This window comes from Diaporthe amygdali (assembly GCF_026229845.1).
Source record: "Diaporthe amygdali strain CAA958 chromosome Unknown NODE_14_length_1008325_cov_65_372321, whole genome shotgun sequence".
Taxonomy (NCBI): domain Eukaryota; kingdom Fungi; phylum Ascomycota; class Sordariomycetes; order Diaporthales; family Diaporthaceae; genus Diaporthe; species Diaporthe amygdali.
In genome coordinates, this window is record NW_026517034.1 from 281,846 (window position 1) to 300,669 (window position 18,824).

The window sequence follows — 18,824 nt, forward strand, 5'->3', positions numbered from 1 at the left end:
AAGAGCAACTTTGTTGATCACCACATGGAACCCTTGTCGCTCGTCCTTCAATGTTCTTGCCCGATGTACCTTGCATACTGTATCTGTGTCCTAGAATGATAGTTACTTGCCGTGAGTCACGAGTCATACCGGGCCCAGGGATCGATGTATCTGGCTGGATAATCTACTGGTGGGGTCGGGCCGGTCTCGTGAGGTGAGGAGGAGCCCCTGAAAATGACAATGGAAGCCAGAATCACTATGTCAGTCATCCGCTATAGGCCCACAATAGATAACGACAGACTACGACCTAGCTCGTTTGCAGGGTGAGGACTAAAAATCCGCAAGAACATGTTAGGCTATCCCGTAAGTTCCTGGTGGAGGCATGACTCGCCCGTGGAATTTTGATCACATATGTACTTTTGGGTGCCGGATCCCCAGAGTTGACAATTCCTGTTTGCGATTTCGTTCAGAAAACTTCAGTCATCCTTGCATCTAGACTCCTTTACGTGTAAGCAAGAAAATCATGGTCGCGGACTCTACCAATATGGCTACGCCCGACTATGCGGATACTCAGACAGGAGGAGGGAAGAGAAACGTCAAGACAACCGTCCTGTATTTTAGCGGTGATCCTAAAGTACAGTTAGAACCAACGGTTATCGGAGGGTAAACTATCTCACCCCAGGGGACAGCGTTCACAGCTGATGAATGAAATGATCCAGGCCCAAACCACCGAACTTGACACCCAAGATCAGCTCTCCAGTTTCAATAACAGATGTCACTGGAGAGGAGAACAAATACTCTCTTGAGGTTCAAGGGTTTCAGTTCATCAAGCACAAGTCCCAGTTTGAGAAAGACCTTCCTGGACTCAAGAGCCGTTACAAAGCATCAGAAAGCCTAGACGATACCACAGCGGGTTACTATTCAGAGATGAAAGAGATACTGGCAGAAACATTGGCAAAGAACAAGAATTAGTAAGTTCGCATGTCTGCCATAACGAACCCTTTGAAATGACACTAAGACCAAGGCAGTCCGAAACCCTCCAGCATACACATATTGACTCACATCATCCGGGCCGGGCCAAAGGATGGCGAAGGCGACCGAGGCCCAGCGGGGCCTCTCTATGGCGTCCATGTAGATCAATCCGCCTGGGCTGCGGAAGGAGTGGCGGAAAGATGGCTTGGAGACCAGGCAACGGAGCTCTTGAAAAAGCCGCGCTTTCAAATCATCAACGTAAGTTCTCAGATGTGACGCGTTTACGAAGCATCAGTTATCCTGACATCTCATGACAAGATGTGGCGACCTTGCAAGCCGATTACCCGAGACCCATTTGCTGTCTCAGACGCCACGTCGATTCCGGACGAGCACATTATCAAGGTGCCACTCATTTTCCCCGACCACACGGCTGAGGCGCTAGAAGTGATTCCCGCTCCGGATCCTCAGAAGCCGCATCGTTACTACTACAAGTTCAATCAGCAACCGGATGACCTGTTGTTCTTCATTCAGGTCGATTCAAGCAAACAGCCGAACGTGCCAAGGCGTTGCCCTCACGTTGCGTTCAAGGATCCGAACCTGGACGAGTCCAAGGGTGAACCGAGGATTAGCATTGAGACGAGAGCAATGGTGTTCTATGACCAAGATGAAGCATGATGGAAGTACGTGTTCGCGGATATCGAGTTAATAGACGCAATCATGTATTCAAAGAAACATCAAGCTTGAAGTGACTCGTGGAGTGCATTATTCTAGTGTTCCTGCTAGGTACTGTGTCTACCACAAGCAGCTAGTTCAAGGTCACTTAAGCGCTTCGAATAAGTGGCTCTCATTTATTCCGGTAAGCACACGCAACCTTTCAAAACCATTGATTTACAGGTGACATTCATTACAATACCCCGCCTTCGTCTCCACCTCCTCCCAGTGCCTAGCAACTCGGCAATGTCCTCGCTGCTATGTTGCTTTCTCTGTCGTTGAGAACAGACAAGTGTAACAACCAAAACTTCGTGTAACAATCGATATTTCAACCACTTGTAAAAGTACAAGACTCAGAAAAAGACCTAAAGCCCCTTTAAAACATGTCTGTCGACAACGCCCAGTATGAGAAGGTGGTGACGACTTACGACAGTATATTACAGACTGCGGTACGCCGATGTGACACAGCAAATTTGCTCCATACGCTTGGTTCCGTTGAAGGCAAGAGAATTCTTGATCTCGCAACCGGCACTGGCTTTTTCGCGCGCACTCTGTCGAAATTGGGTGCCAAGCACGTCAATGGAGTCGATGTCAGCCAGAGCATGTTAGAAGCAGCTCGCAAGGTGACAGAAGATGACCCGCAAATTCCGGAGGGCGTGGTGGAGTATGAATTGGGAGACGTTTTCAAGCCTCTTACTCTCCTCAACTACACTGAGGCAAGCTGCGACTTAGTGACGGGCGCATGGTGCCTGAACTACGCCGGGGACCAGGCCATGATGGATCAAGCCTTACAGAACATTGCGAAGTACCTAAGGCCGGGAGGAAGATTCGTGGGCGTCATCCCGAATGATAATATGCCGTGGCTCCATGAGGATGAGAATTACTACGGTTTCTCATACAAGAAAATCGACTCGGTCAAAGACGGGAAAGTCTGCAAGCTCACACTGCACGCCAAGGAGCAACCGGTCTCTTTCAATGCATACATGTTGAACCATTGTGTTTTTGAAACCGCCGCGAAGTCTGCCGGACTGGCCGACATCACGTTGGCGAATCCTACGGTAAAGCCGAAATTTGAGGGGGCTGAAGACGAAGATTACTGGGACAGCTTCCTGGCTCGTCCCTTATTCACGATCATGACGGCGGCAAAGCCTGAGCCGGAGTAAGCCCATGAGCTACTGATAGGTATCGGAATATGTATATTCTTACGAGCTTTTACATCAAAGTCAAGTTCGAGACATCTGCTCATTATTCGTGATACTATTACAGGTATGCAACAGGATCTGATATCCAAGTCACATATCATCAATTATGACAGTCTGTTCTGTTGCAGACCAACAGTGTCTAGTGTCGATAATATGAACCATATTCGGGGTCTCCACTCAAATCCCTCAGCCCCTCTGGTTTACCTCCTCCTGCTGTGGTGATACCAGAGAAGCCGACCACCTGGGGGCTTCGTTGGGGTCCAGCCCTGAAAAACCGAGAAGTCTCCTGCCCCGGTCCATATGACATATCTGGATCTGGTCTGCTGCCAAATGTGTCTTGACGCCTTAGGTCGTATATAGTCTCTCGTCCAGCCATATCGAAGGTCTTTGGACGTGTTGTTTCGTACATGTTGTCAAGATCTTGAAGCATACGGTCATCGCTGATGCCCTGCAACATGTCTTTCCGGTACCGTCGTCTGCGTTGCCACATGTATACCGCCCAAATAGCCACGGCCAGCGCGCCCAATCCACCAGCTACAGAAACACCGACCATCGCAGCTACTGGAAAGCTAGCGCCTTGACCCTTGGAACCTTCTGGCTGGTCGGCGCCAGCCTCTTCGGTCGCGTTACTGTCAGCACCACTTTGTGCAGCTGTCTCTGTCGGCAGGGGCGCTGGGACGAGGCTGGCTGAACTGCTGGCTGTCTCGAGATTACCAGTCGGCGAGTTGCCAGCACTTATAGTCTGAGTTCCAGAAAGACTTGGGGTGTTCGTGGCTGAAGATAGCGATGAGCCCGTTTCTATGGGCTGCGACGATGTCGAAGAGGTCTGTGGAGCTGGAATAAAAGCTGAAAGATCGTCGCTACGCCAGTTCATCTGGAACATGGGCGCGAATAGTGTCACGGCTGTGACAGTTGCTCTTGGAAAGACTGCGGGCTCGTCGGCATTGTTCGCAACTCCACAGCCGGTTGTTGGTACCGCCAGCGAGGTTGTGGTTTGGACACAAGTCTGGCCTCCGACATTGTCGCAAGAATAACCACTGACAATATTTAGCTTCCGGTAATCAACTAGAACTTGTTCTCAACCGTCCCTCAGACAGATGAGTTTAACGTAGCCTTTGAGATCGGGATTCATATTCGAATCACCTACCTTAGACAGCAGCCCACAGCAGTCTCCCCCGCAGTCAAACTGTATTGCACCGGCCAGTCACTCTTCCCGAACAAGCCTGCTGTTGCCGAGCATGCGCTGGTATGGCCGGCAGGACACACTATGCCAGGAGAATAGAAACCCCATCCAGGGGAAGCCGTTGAAGGGCCGGAAACACCGCCGCCTGTTGCAGGCCAGCAGGAAGTATCAACAGCGCCAACCTCTGATCCACAAACCTCCCCCAGACGGCCAAGCAAGCTCTGTCCACTGGCTACAGCTATAGCTGTCGCGCATTCTGGCGGCTGCGTGAAAGTTGCGGTCAGAGGGCCCAGATTTGTGCGTTCCTGGCCAGTAACGGGCCCTGGAGTTGACGCACCGCCCAAAAGGCTACCGATAGCGGGAATGATACCAAGGGACATTGTATGAAATAATAAGCACGATATCGGGTACCATCAAAATAGGTGGAAATGCACTGCAATCCATTCAACAAGACATGAGAAATACCAGCTCAAACTTTCAAATGTCAAATTCGAGAACGTCGAAGTTCATAATGGGGAGAGAGCATGGGCAAGAGAAAAGAGGCAATCAGGAAACTCCCCCTCCCCCATCTTGTCCTCTTTCCTCACCTTTGCAACGTCGGGAGGAAGCACAAGCCCCTGATCTCGCCAATGCGCCGATCACAGGCATTGTTCTTGAGTGACGTCGTGGTTTGTTCCACCCGTCAATTGTCACCATGATCTGTTTCAAACCGAATCACAGAGTTCTTCTTTCGGCTGTGCAATAAGCAGAGATCGACGGGATTGACAGTGTCGATCAGCAACCAGCCGACTGGTTTCTTAGCGTGATTGGCTCGCTCTGGGGAAGCATCTTAGCCCCTGAAAATCCCAGTCACATCGTCTTTGGATTTTAAGTGTCAGATTCGAAATTGGCTTTCTGTGGTCAAACAATGCTCTGTTTCGATCACAATCAGGCGCTCGGCTACGAAGGCGCAGCACCCTCGACTTCTCTCAACTGTGACAAGGAAGACCAGCAACAGATTCACGGCTGACTCATGGATGACTCTTCTTGCGATAGCTACACCTCCTCGGCTGATGTATGCTTCTGGTGTGCAGTTTTCTACATTCGACTTAGGCTAGGGTCAGCAAAATCAATCACGCCAAGTTGATTAATTTTGAGATGGTTAATATCGAAAGCTACCGTGCGTGCACTGTTGCTGCTTTTGATTTCAAGATTGATTGCACATAAACATCGCGCGAACATATCACAAACGTTAATTGCATCGCCTGCCATGAAAATGACTAAGCGTAGGTAATGCTTGATCATAATACAGACTCTAAGGTTGAGTTATTATTCTCGTGGTCATCTGGGGCTATCGAGTCTACTTGTCCACCGTTCTTTTCCGTCCCCTTTCTCATGCAAGCGAACGAGAAACGAGACAGTAAAAGGGCATAGGTTTTGAAGATGGACAGAGACAGTACGCCCTCGAACTCTTCAGTGAAAACAATGATCTAATCAGGTCAACACATTACTTCACGCTCCTACAGACGACTATTTCTTAGCTGCTTTTTGGAATCCTGTCATCTCGGCTGGCCTTAGGAATCGCTATATTGGATACGTGACCGCAAAATATTGGGGTAGTGAGGGGGAGGGGCTTGTGGTGTAACATTAAGCAGGTAGTCTGGTCATGTTGCTTCGCTTGCGAAAGTTACCATCCATGCTTGCTTGAGCACGCAAATCAATGAAAATGATCTGGAGAACCCCGCGCAGTCTGACCTGTCATCAAGACACTGCTTATAATCGAGTTTTGGAGAAGCTCAGGCTACTTGACGCGGGGCCCGGGTACAGCAAAGGAGGAGATCGACTGTGCGGTGCAACCTGAGTTGCATAAGACCGGTGACCGGCGTTGGACATCACGAACTGGGGGAAGCTAGTTCATGAGCGGCATTGCTTGCCCTCATCTTAATGGATGAGGTGCGGGGAAGTGCAGGTCGTATTGGAAGATATTGTACCGTCACTATTCCAGATTGAAAACGCTCATACACCGGGTCGATGTGACTTGGTCATGGTGGAAGTGCAAAGCTTTTTGCTCGCAGTGCAAGAAATCTGAGCACATCGACACGAAAGCAGATACCGCCACTTCACCAGCTCTACTGCGAAAAGCGATACACATAATATGCGGTGGATTCTAATCAAGTACTTTCATTGCCTGACGGTTGCCCTGCTGTCAAGGCATACTTTGGCGCAAGTAGACTATTCACGATTCGTAAACCCGCTCATTGGGGGCAGTGGACCATTCGAGGGACAAGCATGTAAGTTACGTGTTTTAAAATCCCGCTGAAACCTCACTTACTTCTCTCCGAACATTCAAGATGGCGGGGGAGATATCTTTGTCGGTGCCGCTGTCCCCTTTGGCGTTGTCAAGGTCGGCATCGACACTTGGGAGGGCTTTGGCAAGGATTCCGTCACCAATGGAGGTTGGACGCCCAACGGAAATGTGACGGCGATCACGATGCTTCACGAAAGTGGGACCGGGGGAGCCCCAAAGTACGGGATTATTCCCCAGATGCCCTTAACAAAAGTCGATTCTCCTGTCAATGTGCTCGATAATCGGACTTACTTCCAACGCCGTGTGGTGGATGACACCGCTCGCGTAGGATACTACAGTACAGAGCTGTTGAACGGGGTCAAAATAGAGCTCGCTGCCTCCAGACATGCCGGTTTTATGCAGTACTCTTTCCCTGAGGGCGAAAAACACATTTTGGTTGATCTATCTCACTATCTTCCAAGTGAGTCCGGAGGTTATACCAGTCAGGTGTATCTTGCTGGCAACATAGACATCTCAGGAGCTGAGTATCATGGTTCTGCGACATACGGTGCAGGTTGGAATGAAGGGGCTCCATATACTGTCTACTTCTGTGGTTCCTTTGAGTCGCCTCCTGCTCAAATAAACACTTTCAGGGGAAGGAATACAGATCCGATGATCAGGTACTGTCGATCTTGCAGAGAGCAACGAGCCGGATCCGTTAGCTTACTTGCACCTGCTAACAGTTCTTTTGCGTTAGATATCACACATTCAGTGACCAGGCGATTCCTCAAGCAGTATTCAGTAACAGCACCGCGCAATACTCCGCTTCGAATGGGGGCTCTGATTACCTAGGCGCGGTTAATGACCGAGTCGGCGCAATTTTCACCTTCGAAGACGGAGCAGCCGCAACAGTCAAATCCCGCGTCGGGGTCTCTTTCATCTCGACTGCCCAAGCCTGTAATTACAGGGACGATGAGATCCCGACCTGGTCTCTGAATGACACCGTTGACGCAACAGTGAAGGAGTGGAATGAAGATGTTTTTAGCAGAATCCGAGTCGCCACAGATGAAGAAACGTCGAACATCACCAACATACGGCTTTTATACTCATCCCTATACTTCATGCACCTGATGCCTAGTGATAGGACAGGCGAAAACCCGTTGTGGCAGTCTGACGAGCCGTATTGGGATGACTTTTATACCATGTGGGACATCTTCCGATGCACAGTCAGCCTGTATCATTTAATCCAGCCCGCAAGATATCTCAGCATGATCCGTGCATTGATTGATATCTGGCGATTTGAGGGCTTCCTGCCAGATGGGAGGTCCGGAAACTACAACGGCTTGACACAGGGTGGGAGCAACGCCGACAATGTGCTCGCGGATGCGTACGTCAAGGGCCTAGGGAGAAATAGCGATGACCCTTCAATGATAATCAACTGGACGGCGGGTTACCAAGCTATGCTGAAAGACGCAGAAGTTCAGCCGTACAACACATTCAGCCCTTTGGATCAGACTGGCAGCGTCAAAGAGGGCCGCGGGTCGCTTTACGACTGGATCCCTTTGGGCTACGTTTCAAGCAACAGCTCGAGATCCATTTCGAAGACTGTTGAGTACGCGCTGAATGACTTTGCGCTAAGTGTCGTGGCTGGTGGCGAGGGCACGGAAGCTGACGTCGACAAATATCTCAATCGCTCGGCGGGATGGCAGAACCTTTGGAATAATGATATCGTCCATGCCGGTTTCACGGGATTCATGGCCCCAAAAGATGATCAAGGTAACTGGATGTCTCCTGAGACCTACAATCCAGCAGTTTGCGGTGGTTGCGAGTGGAACGCTATCAGTTACGAGGCCACTCCATTTGAGTACAGCTTCGTAGTACCACATGACATGCAGTCGCTCATTGAATCTATGGGCGGTGAGGCAGAGTTTGAGCGGAGACTCGATTATATCGTAAGTTTGTGTTTGCTTTCCTTATCTCTGCCGGGACGTTACGCAAATTCTTGCATTTTTCTGACGTTGTCTTGTAGTTCATGCCGAACACCTCAGAACAGAACCTAAATGAAAATGGCGCTGGAATAACGACTATTATGAATATTGGGTACGTACTGAGGACTGTTAGTTCATACATCATAAGTAACAAAGTGACAGCAATGAGCCTGATTTTGCAACGCCATACCTCTACAATTATTTGAACAAGCAGCACAAATCAGTTAATCAGACCCGTGCCCTGGCAAACCAATTCTTTCACGACGCCCTCTACGGAGTGCCGGGAAACTCAGACGCAGGTGCTCTCAACTCATGGCTTATTTGGCAAATGATGGGGCTCTATCCTATCGTGACCCAGCCTGTATACCTGTTAGAGTCTCCGTGGTTCTCTGACATCAACTTGACAATCAATGGAAATAAGACACTCCGGATCACTAGTAATGGCGACAATATTTCGCTTGGGCAGAACGCATATTTCGTTGAGTCCGTGAAGATCAATGGCGAGGAGTGGGAGAAAAATTGGTTCAATCATGAAGATATCATGATCGAAGGAGGTACGATCGAGTTCACTGTTGGAAGTAATGGGGAGGCTTGGGAGACTGGGGATCTGCCTCCAAGTCCAGGACACAGAATTGTGAATTCCAGCTGAGTATCCATGGCACCTCAACGGGTGCACATACGCCACTTCAAATTCCCTGCCAGCTATTCGTCAACCTACTGCATCACTTTATTTGTACGAACGCCGCTCAGGCTTGGCCTTCCGGCGGATTCTTTTCGCTGACCAAATTCTCGGCTATTTCCAATCCCAGTTCTCCACGAAGATATCCATATAGCCGTTAGAGAGGTCCTTGTGAAGATCCTACCATTTTACCCGATCAAATCCGCAGTGATTGGTCACTTTATTTACAGGAACTTCCTAGCCAAATGTTCTGTGAATGATCATCAGACATTGGAGATCCAGCCTGCACAAATAAGTGCAAAGTGGCTCGTGTCGCTTCGCATCTTTTCTTGAAAGCATCACCGCGGTAGAGAGTCACCTCGTTTTCTCCTTGACAGGAAATACTGTAGTATGCAGGAGTGAGAGCACAATGTGCATACAATACCTAACAAGAGAAAAGAGTGCGAGCTTCATGGAATCTAGAGTGTCATGATGGTGGGTGGGGAGCAGCAATGCGAGAGGAAAAATAGGCGTCGATTGCCCGGATGATCAATGGACCACAGGCGGTCTTTGAACCTGGCAGTTTGCTTCAACTCATGCATGCAGTGCTATTTTGCGATCGGGACTCGGTGGCAAATGACCAAGCATTTCTGGGCATCTGTCAGACAGTAGTACAATTCACCATTCCACCCGCCAGGCCTACGACTGGTCACTGAGACAAGCGATGATTGCTGACAGCATTGAGCACGGATTCTGTCGCATGATTTACGATTATTCTGCAGTACTAGCTCCATGCAGCTAAGATATGCGAGTTCGGATGCGTAGACCGAAGAAGAAAAAGTCGAGGCAAATCTGAAGGTATTCTACCACGGAGGAAAGGTTGTGCGAACTTGCGTCTTACTGCTTGGAACAGAAATTGAAACAGTCGTTGAGGCTGGTTAAAGTTATTGAATTTTCCTGGAGTATTTCACATTACTATCATCTCGAAGATGACTGATAGGAAGATGATCGTTTGGCATTCGTAGTTGCAAGCTGCAACATCCTTCTGAGATGAAACCATTAAGTGCTGCTTTGCTACAGCTTACGCACACGCGCTATAGCCTCGGCTCGATAAAAACGCCCCTACTCAATTTGATTAAACTCTCCGAGACTTCAACACCTTCAGAATAACATCGATGACTTGTTCAGGCACACTCATGAACGCATTGTGTCCTCCGCTGCACCGGTACGCCCGGACATCAACACCCTCACTTCTCAGCCTCGCAATGCTCATCTCCTGGAACTCGGGAAGCATGGCAGTGTCCCCTTCGCAAACCAAGTAGCTCGTCGGAATCACCCTGAAAGCCGCCTTGCCGCCTGCACAGTCCATAGGCGTGAACATGGCTTCTACCTGGTGTTCCACGAGCATCCCCACAGCCTTCTTGGCTTCCTCGTCAGGCAGGTCGTTGAAAAAGTAGTACTCCGGGTTGTCGATTTTCAATGTGCCGTCCGCCTGGGCATGGAACATTGGAGGGAGAACGCCGCCAAACATGCTCACCATGGATTGCCCTTCATTCGGGGGGCAAGTGGTCACGTAAAGGATATCCACGACACCTCCCTTCTTCGTGTCACCGGTCACTGGGAACGCAAACTCGCCCACGGCTGCAGTCGACACGGTGCCTCCGTAGGAGTGGGCGACAACGGTGAGCCTGGTGCCCTTAGCGACCTCGGCTGCCGTGATGTCCCGAATAAAGTCGACATCGTCCTGGAAAGACTTGTTGGGAGGCACCACATTATTGTTTGTTGGGAGGGTGGGGCATATAGTCCGAATCCCTCTTGATTCGAGTCCGTTGATCAGTTTGCGATAGTGGCTTGGGATGTGCCATGCGCCGGTGACCAAAAGCACGGCCTCATTTGTGCGTTTGCGATCCATTTTGAGTGAAGAAAGGTGGAGAGAACATGGAGGATGTTAAGCTTTCCAATTGAGTCAATGTCTTGTTGCTCTTTAATGGTTTCCCAAAGTCATACGGTCTGGTAGACCCCCAGGGGTTCAAAGTTTTCTGCAACTGTTGGACAACCCCGCCTACACCCCCTGCGCATAGATGGAGTGATACACGGCAGAATGCTGGGATTATGATTGGGAGGTGGGAGTGATTCATGTGGAAATCTGCTTTGCAACGGTAATCACTGGCTGTTGAGATCCTGTCTCGATTGCCGACATGAATGGCCCAGTGATACGTGTAGACCCGCAAGGGCCTTTCCTGCATGTGCAAGACAAAGTGATAAGTGACACTGACAGAACCAACGCTTGGACTGCTGTACAGTAGTCTGAACTAGCTGATGCAGGTGCGGCCCGCGATACTACCTAAGAGGAAGTGCTCCAGAAGTATTTGTGCTCGGAACGCACTGGGCCGTGACATACAGATACGAATGTTGGTGCCATGCAGCCCTTTGATCTTGGCAGGTCCTGCGTCAAACGGCCAACATTTGTCAACATTGGGATCAACATTTTAGAAACAGACCAACATTAAAAGGAACCAATTTGGAGGCGGATCATGATCGTAAGCAGGGCATTGGATTGAAATTGAGATTTGACCATGAACAATTGTATTGAGAAGTCGCTATTGTCTGTATCTGGGTCTCCCACTGAGTGATAATCAGCGCTTCTTCGTACTTTCGACCATTTTGTATTATCAATCTCTCCCTTCCTCTCGACATGCAGATCCAGAGAAATGTACGCGTGTACGTCTTCCTGCCACTTCAAGCGCCCAAGCTATCCATAGAGTTTTGGTTCAATTAAACGAGACGTGTCAAGTCCTGATGTGGGATTAGATTTATGTTACTAGCCAAGCAAAGGAACTAGACAGTATGATGCAAACGAGCGGGAACTTTACCCGGACTGTTGAAAGTGTCAGTACATCTTTTCCAGTGCTGTGGGGCTCGGGAAGACTTGCCTTTGAAGCCATAACTTATGGATGTGTTCGGAGGATTGGACATGGTCGATGAAGTGGATGTGTTGGGTGGATTGCCTGGGGCACCCGAGGCACTCGGGCTTGCACAAGCAGGCCCAGTTGGCACCTGGGCAGCAGGGTCGTTTATGGAAACATCAGGCCCTGGGTTAGGATATTTGGTATCAACTCCCTCCGTGTTCTTGCAGCCGTTGATGTTGGCAACGAATAGACCAGGCCTATCGAGGAAAGAGGTCGATTGTGTTCTATGCTGCCCACTTGAGATGGTAACAACAGCACAATTCATGTACATTTCCCTATTTCCTATCTTGTTGAACCAAGTCCAGGCAAAGACAGCCTGCTCGGAGGAGGGTGTGTCAGAGGGGAGCGTGAAAGAAAAGGAGCTTGAAGCTGCGCCGCTGACTGGGCAGCCACCCTCCCAAGAATGGACCACATGGAAAGTGGCTCCACCATCTGTCGATATGGCGGCCTGACAGGAGCCTCCATCGTGTGTGGATCCGCCCTCAAGTGTCAAGCTGCAGGTTTGTCCAGCCGTCCAATTAGCAACAGGGGTCGCCTCGGAGGTTCCTAAGAGCTTAAGGCTGCCTTTACACGGGTAATCGGACCCGTCATCCTTTAGAGGATTCGTGAGAGAATAATCAACATCATTTCCGGCATACGGATTGCCTTTATATCGAAGCGCTGGGGGGTAAGCGAGGAGCATGTGGGAAAGAGCCCCACCTAAGAGGTACGTGATCGAAAAGAATAGTCTCATTGTGAAGTTTTCGGGTGCAAAAATCGGTGTGTTCAAATGTCATGATTTGAAAAGAATGGAGTTTGCTTCTGTACCTGTGGAGGAATGAAGTACGGGAACTGGGATGTGAAATAGTCCACCGTTGAGACTGACTGGTGAGATTTGAAGGTAATACAATCACCACCAGGGATAGTGACAAACCAAAGCCAACACTTGGAAAGCAAGTATCTGTCACTTCCACTCACTCAAGGCCCCTTTCATGAGTTTGAACAATCACGTTAAAATGTGCCGCTACCTGTCATACGACGTCGGGAGACACCCGTCTTAGTATCACTTGTTGCCCTGAGGACGGACGAAGGGTTGTCTTTTCGCTGCAAGTATATCCAGATCCAGGAAACCGATCAGTGCGACGTGATTCAACCTAGATTAGGTCCAAGAAAGGGTCAGATACTGTCTGACGGAACAAAACATTGCGGCCATGCTACAGAGACCGTCCACATGTGCTGACCCCGAAGTAATTAACGTGGGCCACCCAGGACAAATGACTTGTAGAACAAGTAATAAATCAACATTAACCCGTTGGCCACAGTTTAAGGCTCCTCATATGACGGCCCCAGAGACTGGTTTGCAATGACTGGCGAGATGGGCATGTGGCTGCCACTCAGTGGCAGGGACGGCTTCAACGAGACGCACAAAAGCACCCAGCCGAGCTCATAACTCCGTGATGGGATAGAATAATGAAAAGTTCAGAGCTCGTTAATGATGAGAGGACTGAAAACTGAATATTGTTGGGTTCACTGGCGGTAGACAGGAAAAGTTGAGCTGGAACGGCACAACTCCATAGCTGGACCGCGAACACCACATCCTTCACAAGTGCTGTGCCAAACTTGAATTGAAGAGGAAATCTACTGTCAGCTGGAAAACACATGTGCATGAATGAGCTTCATAGAGAGGCATCATGAGACGCGAAGATCACACAAATAATCACCTTAGAGGTCACGATGTTGTTCAAAGCCATTATAAAGAGTGACCAGAGCAAAAAAGAATTGAGGGGTTACGTACGTACCTAGGTGAGGAGCTCAGACTGAGGACCTACCCCACCGGCCTCCCTCGCCTGCGCCACACGAAGTACATGTCACTTGTATCTTTGACCTGGCTTGGCTCAACTTCGCTGCTGTGATCTTTCGGCGCACGGACCTCTTTTACTAGCGCCACACAAGCTGCGCCACAATGGACTCCAACAGCCGCCTGGAGTTCCCAACGCTGGTGGAGGGCGTAAACCCTCTCACCAGCCGACTGCACCAGGAGGAGGAGCAGCAACAACAACAAAAAACATCTTCGCCCTCGCCCTCATCCTCGTCCTCATCCTCGACCCTTGCGCCCTCCGTCGCCTCCTCGGAGGCAATCTTCCCTTTCGAAATGGACGCGCCCGCCCCCGCCGAGATGGGCTCGGCCGTTGCTCCCGCTGTCGCCGCGGGCTCCTCGCTCTCTGCTCCCTCGGAGCAGCTTAAGAAGGCGAAGAAGAGGAAGGTCTTGCTGATGGGCAAGAGCGGCTCTGGCAAGAGCAGTATGAGAAGTATAATCTTCTCAAACTACCTTGCCGTCGACACCAGGCGCCTGTAAGCACTCAATGCATTCTTACTGCAATTTGACTTAGTTCTCACTACACCCTCACTTCTTGATCATTGTCTTCAGTTGTCGTCACTTGTACACACATCCATCACCATATTTCTTGCGCGATTTCTTCTTTTCGATCTGGATCATAGTTTATTTCGCGCTGCTGTCAAGATCGGATGCGGCGCCTCTCACTCGTGACGGAAACACTGCTAACCAAATGATTACCGCAGCGGCGCGACGATCGACGTCGATCTGTCGCACGTCAAGTTCCTCGGAAACCTGACGCTGAACCTGTGGGACTGCGGAGGCCAGGAGGCCTTCATGGAGAACTACATCAACCAGCAGCGCGCACACGTCTTCAGCCATGTCGGCGTGCTCATCTACGTCTTCGACATCGAGAGTCGCGACGTCGATCGGGATCTCGCTACTTACGTGTCCATCGTCTCCGCCCTCGCCCAGTACTCTCCCGCCGCAAAGGTCTTCGTCCTGGTCCACAAGATGGACCTCATCATGCCGAACATGAAGGAGTCGGTCTTCAACGAGCGCGTTCGGCTCGTCCGCAACAAGACCACTGAGGCCCTGCAGAACATCGCCGGTCTGGTTGGTCCCGCTAGAGTCGACATTCAGCCATTTGCGACGTCCATCTGGGACCAGTCTCTCTACAAGGCCTGGTCCTCCATCATCCACGACCTCATCCCCAACCTCGCTGTCATCGAGAAGGAGCTAGGCGCCCTTGGCCAGGCCATCGAGGCCGAGGAGATCTTCCTGTACGAGCGTACTTCCTTCCTTGTCGTCTCAACCTGGAAATCAGAGGAGGCGCAGCGCAACCCGCACAAGGACCGTGAGGAGCGCCTGTCCAATGTCATGAAGACCTTCAAGAACAGACTCGCTGGCTGGAGCGGCACCTCGCGCAACTCGGACCAGTTCAAGGAGTTCCAGCTTAACCTTGGCACGCTCTTCAGCTTCGTCATCATGACCTTCACAACCAACACCTACATCCAGCTGGTCCTGCCGCCGGGCGAGGCACGCCTCAACGCCGCGAAGCTAAACACACGCATTGCAGCGTCGCATTTCGAGCGGCTCGACGCGCCTCCCGCAAAGGATGCTAAGGGCTCCGGCGCCGGTTCTGCTAAGGGCAGCGACTCTAAGGGACTCTCTGCGACCATGAGCGGGCTGGACATCAGCGGCGACGAGCAGGGACACGCTCAAGGTGACGGCGACTTTCATGCGCAGCCTGGCGGCCCATCTACTGCCCCTGCTGCCTGAGCAAATTGCCAACCTAATTACATACCTACCTCCTCCATTTTCCAGTCTCTACGATCACTAGGGCTGTACATCACCCACCTTAACTCGTTACGACATGACGATCCTCAATGACCATATTAGATCGAATCGGATCATTTCTTCTCATTGCATGGCGTGGCATTCTCAGTTGGCCGGATTCCTACGATACCCCAGTGTGTGCCTCATTGAGCATCCTACACAAAATCGGCGTTGACGGATTCCCTGTTTCGGTATTGCGCAGTCACCTCCCCCAAAAGCCCATTTCCATCATCAAATGCCACATGCGACGGCGCACTTGACCATGCTGCATCGCGACGGATGGACGAACGATTGGTTATCGCGAGTACCTCCTCGGCTTTCACGGAACTGCATATTCGGTTTTTCCCTTTGTCTCCGCATCACCTCCATAATACTCAAGGCTGAACTACTCACTGGATCGGTCACGGGGACTAGGGGTAGACGGATAGACAGGGCTTGTACTGGTACGGACATTTCAGAGCCCCAAAATCGGGCTCTTGCGTTGCGGACGGACGGATGGACGGGATCAACTTGGGTTCCTAGTCTACAGGTCCAATCAATTAAATCATCCGGTGCTCTTCCTATCCCGAACTCCCTTGAGATGACGGCTTTTTGTGCGTGTTTGTGTGCGTAATGTGACATGTGCCCAGCAGGACTCGATGCAAGACCAGTCTCGATACTGGGGCCGTCCCTGGCCCCAGATCGCAAAAGGCAAAGTTGTGCGCGAGATCAAGACTGCCCCGGTTTATCAATGACCCATAGCCAGGAGCAATAAGCTTTTCAATCGAGATACATCTGCTATCAGGAACGCATTGGAACGACGAGATTTAGAGAGCATGGTACAGCTGTGGTAAGTGACGGTCACTGTAGGCCCTTAATAATCTTCAACGGTATACGCTGTTGCACGCATTATGCAGTCATTTTCACAATGAGCAAATGGAACGCAACAAACGAGAGGGCAGTAAGGTTGTTAAGAAGTCATCCAGTAGTGAGAGATTGTGCTCAAGGCCGGTCCAAGGCAGCGTCTCATCTCACAGTCCTCAGTGTCTATTAGACAGTCTATGGAGCCCTACTCAAGTTGTCACGCCAGAACGCCGACCTTGCTCCTCATGCTGCCTTTTGCCGCTTTTGCATCTCTCCCCCTCGCCTGCAAAACTAAGCCCACTTGACCACAGCAATGCCACCTCGCTTGAAAGCATCGACATCCTCCAGCTTCTGGCTGTGGTCGGTGTAGTCCTTGCTCGGGAAGGTGGACTGGACGATAAAGGCGCGATCGCGGGTATCGGACGAAGCGCTGCGGGCGAACTGGTAGAGGTCGCCGATCGTGTGGGACAGGTTGAAGCGTGCGGGCAGTCTTGAGCCATCGGGCATCTGAAAACGGATAGCAACAGTGGGCTGGCTGCTGTCGAGGTCTGCAATCGGGGCCGGTCCAGCGGCAGGCTGCGCGCTGCTCGTAGCAGGCGCAGCAGTCGTCTGCGTGGCCACTGGGGCGGTATTGCCGTCACCGGGGACTGGACTTCCGAGCCGACGTCCCTGTCCTCCAAAGGGCTTGTAGATACGCGGGAGCTGGTGCCAGTCCTCCTCGTGCTGCTGGAGGCGAACGTCACATCGCTGGCCATGCTCCACCTCCATCAGGTGAAGGGGCGCACGACCCGTGCGGATCATCTGCAGGTCCATGGCGTGCTCGGGGTCGTCGTAGCGGCGCAGAGGGCCGTCCTCAATAGAGAAGCCATCGCGCCACAAGTGTAGAGTACGAGTCACTACGGGAAGTTCCTCACTAGGGCGGGGAGGAGCACGCGGGCCTGAGGGGTCGGGGATGGTTCGAGATTCTGTGCCCTCGCCGCCAACCGTCGTGCCACTACCTCGGAAGTTGGACGAACGGGACGGGCCGGGGGTTTCCTCTTCACTGGGGGCGCGTTTGGCGTTTCTGTTTGTTTTCTGTCAGTATTCATGTTCGTACTCCAGAGTTCAGAAGGTAAAGGGAAGAGGTAGTGTAGAACGTACGCCTTGGCCTTCGCGAGAATGTCTTTGATAACGTTCTGGGGGTCTGCGGCGTTGCGAGAAGGATCTTGGACAGCGAGGCCGGATTTCTCGCCACCAGCGAACAGATCCCTGGGCCCTCTACGATCAGTCGGGTCGTCCTCCTCTTCGTCATCGTCGTCATCGTCGTGATCGTGACCACTTCCACCACCCAACGAGCTCAGTGTCGCCAGACCCTTCTTCTTGGCGGGCTTCTTTGAGGCGGAACTGGAGGAGGGCAGGGCGGATTGAGGGGCGGGACGGCCATCGAGAGTTCTGGGGCCGCTGTATGCAGGCTCTGGTGCAGGCTGGGAAGAGGGGCCCGCGTCACCAGCGGTCTCGTCATCGTCATCTGCAAAGAAAGAGCCAACGGCCGTGGAAATGTTCCAACTACTGGCCTCGAGGTACTGTGCAGCCTGATTAGAGTAATAGAGTTAGTCTTGATGTGCTTCTTCAGCTTTGCAAACGGCAGTTTATTGCATACCCGGTCGGCACTGGCGCCGGTGAGCTCGCAGAACTGCATGACCAACTCGTCGTGGTCTGCCATGCTTGCGACTGTCGATGGTAGGTAAGGAGGAAGGTTTGGCCTGTTGCTGTCGCGAGGTCGCTGTATCGGAGCGAACAGTGTAGATGCCGCAGCGACTTGTCAAGTGTAGGCTTTTTAAATCAAAGCTTGAGGGCTGTGTATTCACTTGTGCAGATTTGTCTGATGTCTTAGGCTTGTGAAGTTTGGGGTTGAAGATCTGAAATGTACTGCCTACCGGGGGAGGCTGGCTAGATGGTTCAGGAACAGAGGTCCTGCAGGCAGCTGGAGCAATTACGAGCACAACCCCGCGATCGCCCCCCGAACTCTCGCCTGTCCCGGCAGGCACCCCACTATGACGAAGCTACCTTCCTGCCTGGGAGCCTAAGTAGCCCAGGTACCTGGATGGGATAGCTCATGGGGCAGACTTGCGGCACAGCAATAACAACTTTCTCTTTGGCTCAAGAGATCTTTAGGAATGATACAAAAGGTAGCCCATAAGAACCAGTGTTTTATAGATGCAAAATACGTAGTGGTCATGAGAAGAAGCCTACCCTCATCTACACGTGGTAATGTTCTCCATGTTTTATACTTCCTCGTGTGCTGAAGGGAAACAGAGACGCTGTAACTGAGTAATACGCCCAGAGTATCCCAGGTAAGTATGTCAAACATTTTCGAATCATTATACTCATAAAAAAAGAACAAGCTGTCATCACAAATGTT

General features: G+C 51.2%; 8 protein-coding genes across 8 annotated transcripts; 4 read left to right on the top strand and 4 right to left on the bottom strand.

Moving 5' to 3' along the window:
• Positions 1-502: 502 nt before the first annotated feature.
• J7T55_003388 (uncharacterized protein) lies at positions 503-1,626 on the top strand (the record flags this gene model as incomplete). The annotated part of the gene is made up of 4 exons (XM_053143408.1): positions 503-642; positions 699-950; positions 1,008-1,209; positions 1,270-1,626. 4 exons carry the CDS (start codon positions 503-505, stop codon positions 1,624-1,626), a joined length of 951 nt encoding a protein of 316 aa, XP_052993640.1.
• A 419-nt stretch (positions 1,627-2,045) lies between these two features.
• Positions 2,046-2,825, top strand: J7T55_003389 (methyltransferase-like protein; the record flags this gene model as incomplete). Its single annotated transcript, XM_053143409.1, has 1 exon — positions 2,046-2,825. One exon carries the CDS (start codon positions 2,046-2,048, stop codon positions 2,823-2,825), a length of 780 nt encoding a protein of 259 aa, XP_052993641.1.
• Positions 2,826-3,003: 178 nt separating this feature from the next.
• On the bottom strand, positions 3,004-4,427 carry J7T55_003390 (uncharacterized protein; the record flags this gene model as incomplete). Its single annotated transcript, XM_053143410.1, has 2 exons — positions 3,004-3,901; positions 4,012-4,427. The coding sequence occupies 2 exons, from the start codon at positions 4,425-4,427 to the stop codon at positions 3,004-3,006; spliced, it is 1,314 nt and encodes a 437-aa protein (XP_052993642.1).
• A 1,754-nt stretch (positions 4,428-6,181) lies between these two features.
• Positions 6,182-8,950, top strand: J7T55_003391 (uncharacterized protein; the record flags this gene model as incomplete). The annotated part of the gene is made up of 5 exons (XM_053143411.1): positions 6,182-6,317; positions 6,378-6,993; positions 7,071-8,265; positions 8,343-8,413; positions 8,464-8,950. The coding sequence occupies 5 exons, from the start codon at positions 6,182-6,184 to the stop codon at positions 8,948-8,950; spliced, it is 2,505 nt and encodes an 834-aa protein (XP_052993643.1).
• A 1,144-nt stretch (positions 8,951-10,094) lies between these two features.
• On the bottom strand, positions 10,095-10,871 carry J7T55_003392 (uncharacterized protein; the record flags this gene model as incomplete). Its single annotated transcript, XM_053143412.1, has 1 exon — positions 10,095-10,871. One exon carries the CDS (start codon positions 10,869-10,871, stop codon positions 10,095-10,097), a length of 777 nt encoding a protein of 258 aa, XP_052993644.1.
• Positions 10,872-11,465: 594 nt separating this feature from the next.
• J7T55_003393 (extracellular protein) lies at positions 11,466-12,661 on the bottom strand (the record flags this gene model as incomplete). The annotated part of the gene is made up of 2 exons (XM_053143413.1): positions 11,466-11,584; positions 11,833-12,661. 2 exons carry the CDS (start codon positions 12,659-12,661, stop codon positions 11,466-11,468), a joined length of 948 nt encoding a protein of 315 aa, XP_052993645.1.
• A 1,209-nt stretch (positions 12,662-13,870) lies between these two features.
• Positions 13,871-15,523, top strand: J7T55_003394 (gtp-binding protein gtr1; the record flags this gene model as incomplete). The annotated part of the gene is made up of 2 exons (XM_053143415.1): positions 13,871-14,259; positions 14,488-15,523. 2 exons carry the CDS (start codon positions 13,871-13,873, stop codon positions 15,521-15,523), a joined length of 1,425 nt encoding a protein of 474 aa, XP_052993646.1.
• A 1,191-nt stretch (positions 15,524-16,714) lies between these two features.
• J7T55_003395 (sep domain-containing protein) lies at positions 16,715-18,125 on the bottom strand (the record flags this gene model as incomplete). The annotated part of the gene is made up of 3 exons (XM_053143416.1): positions 16,715-17,486; positions 17,564-17,994; positions 18,063-18,125. The coding sequence occupies 3 exons, from the start codon at positions 18,123-18,125 to the stop codon at positions 16,715-16,717; spliced, it is 1,266 nt and encodes a 421-aa protein (XP_052993647.1).
• Between the last annotated feature and the right edge of the window lie 699 nt (positions 18,126-18,824).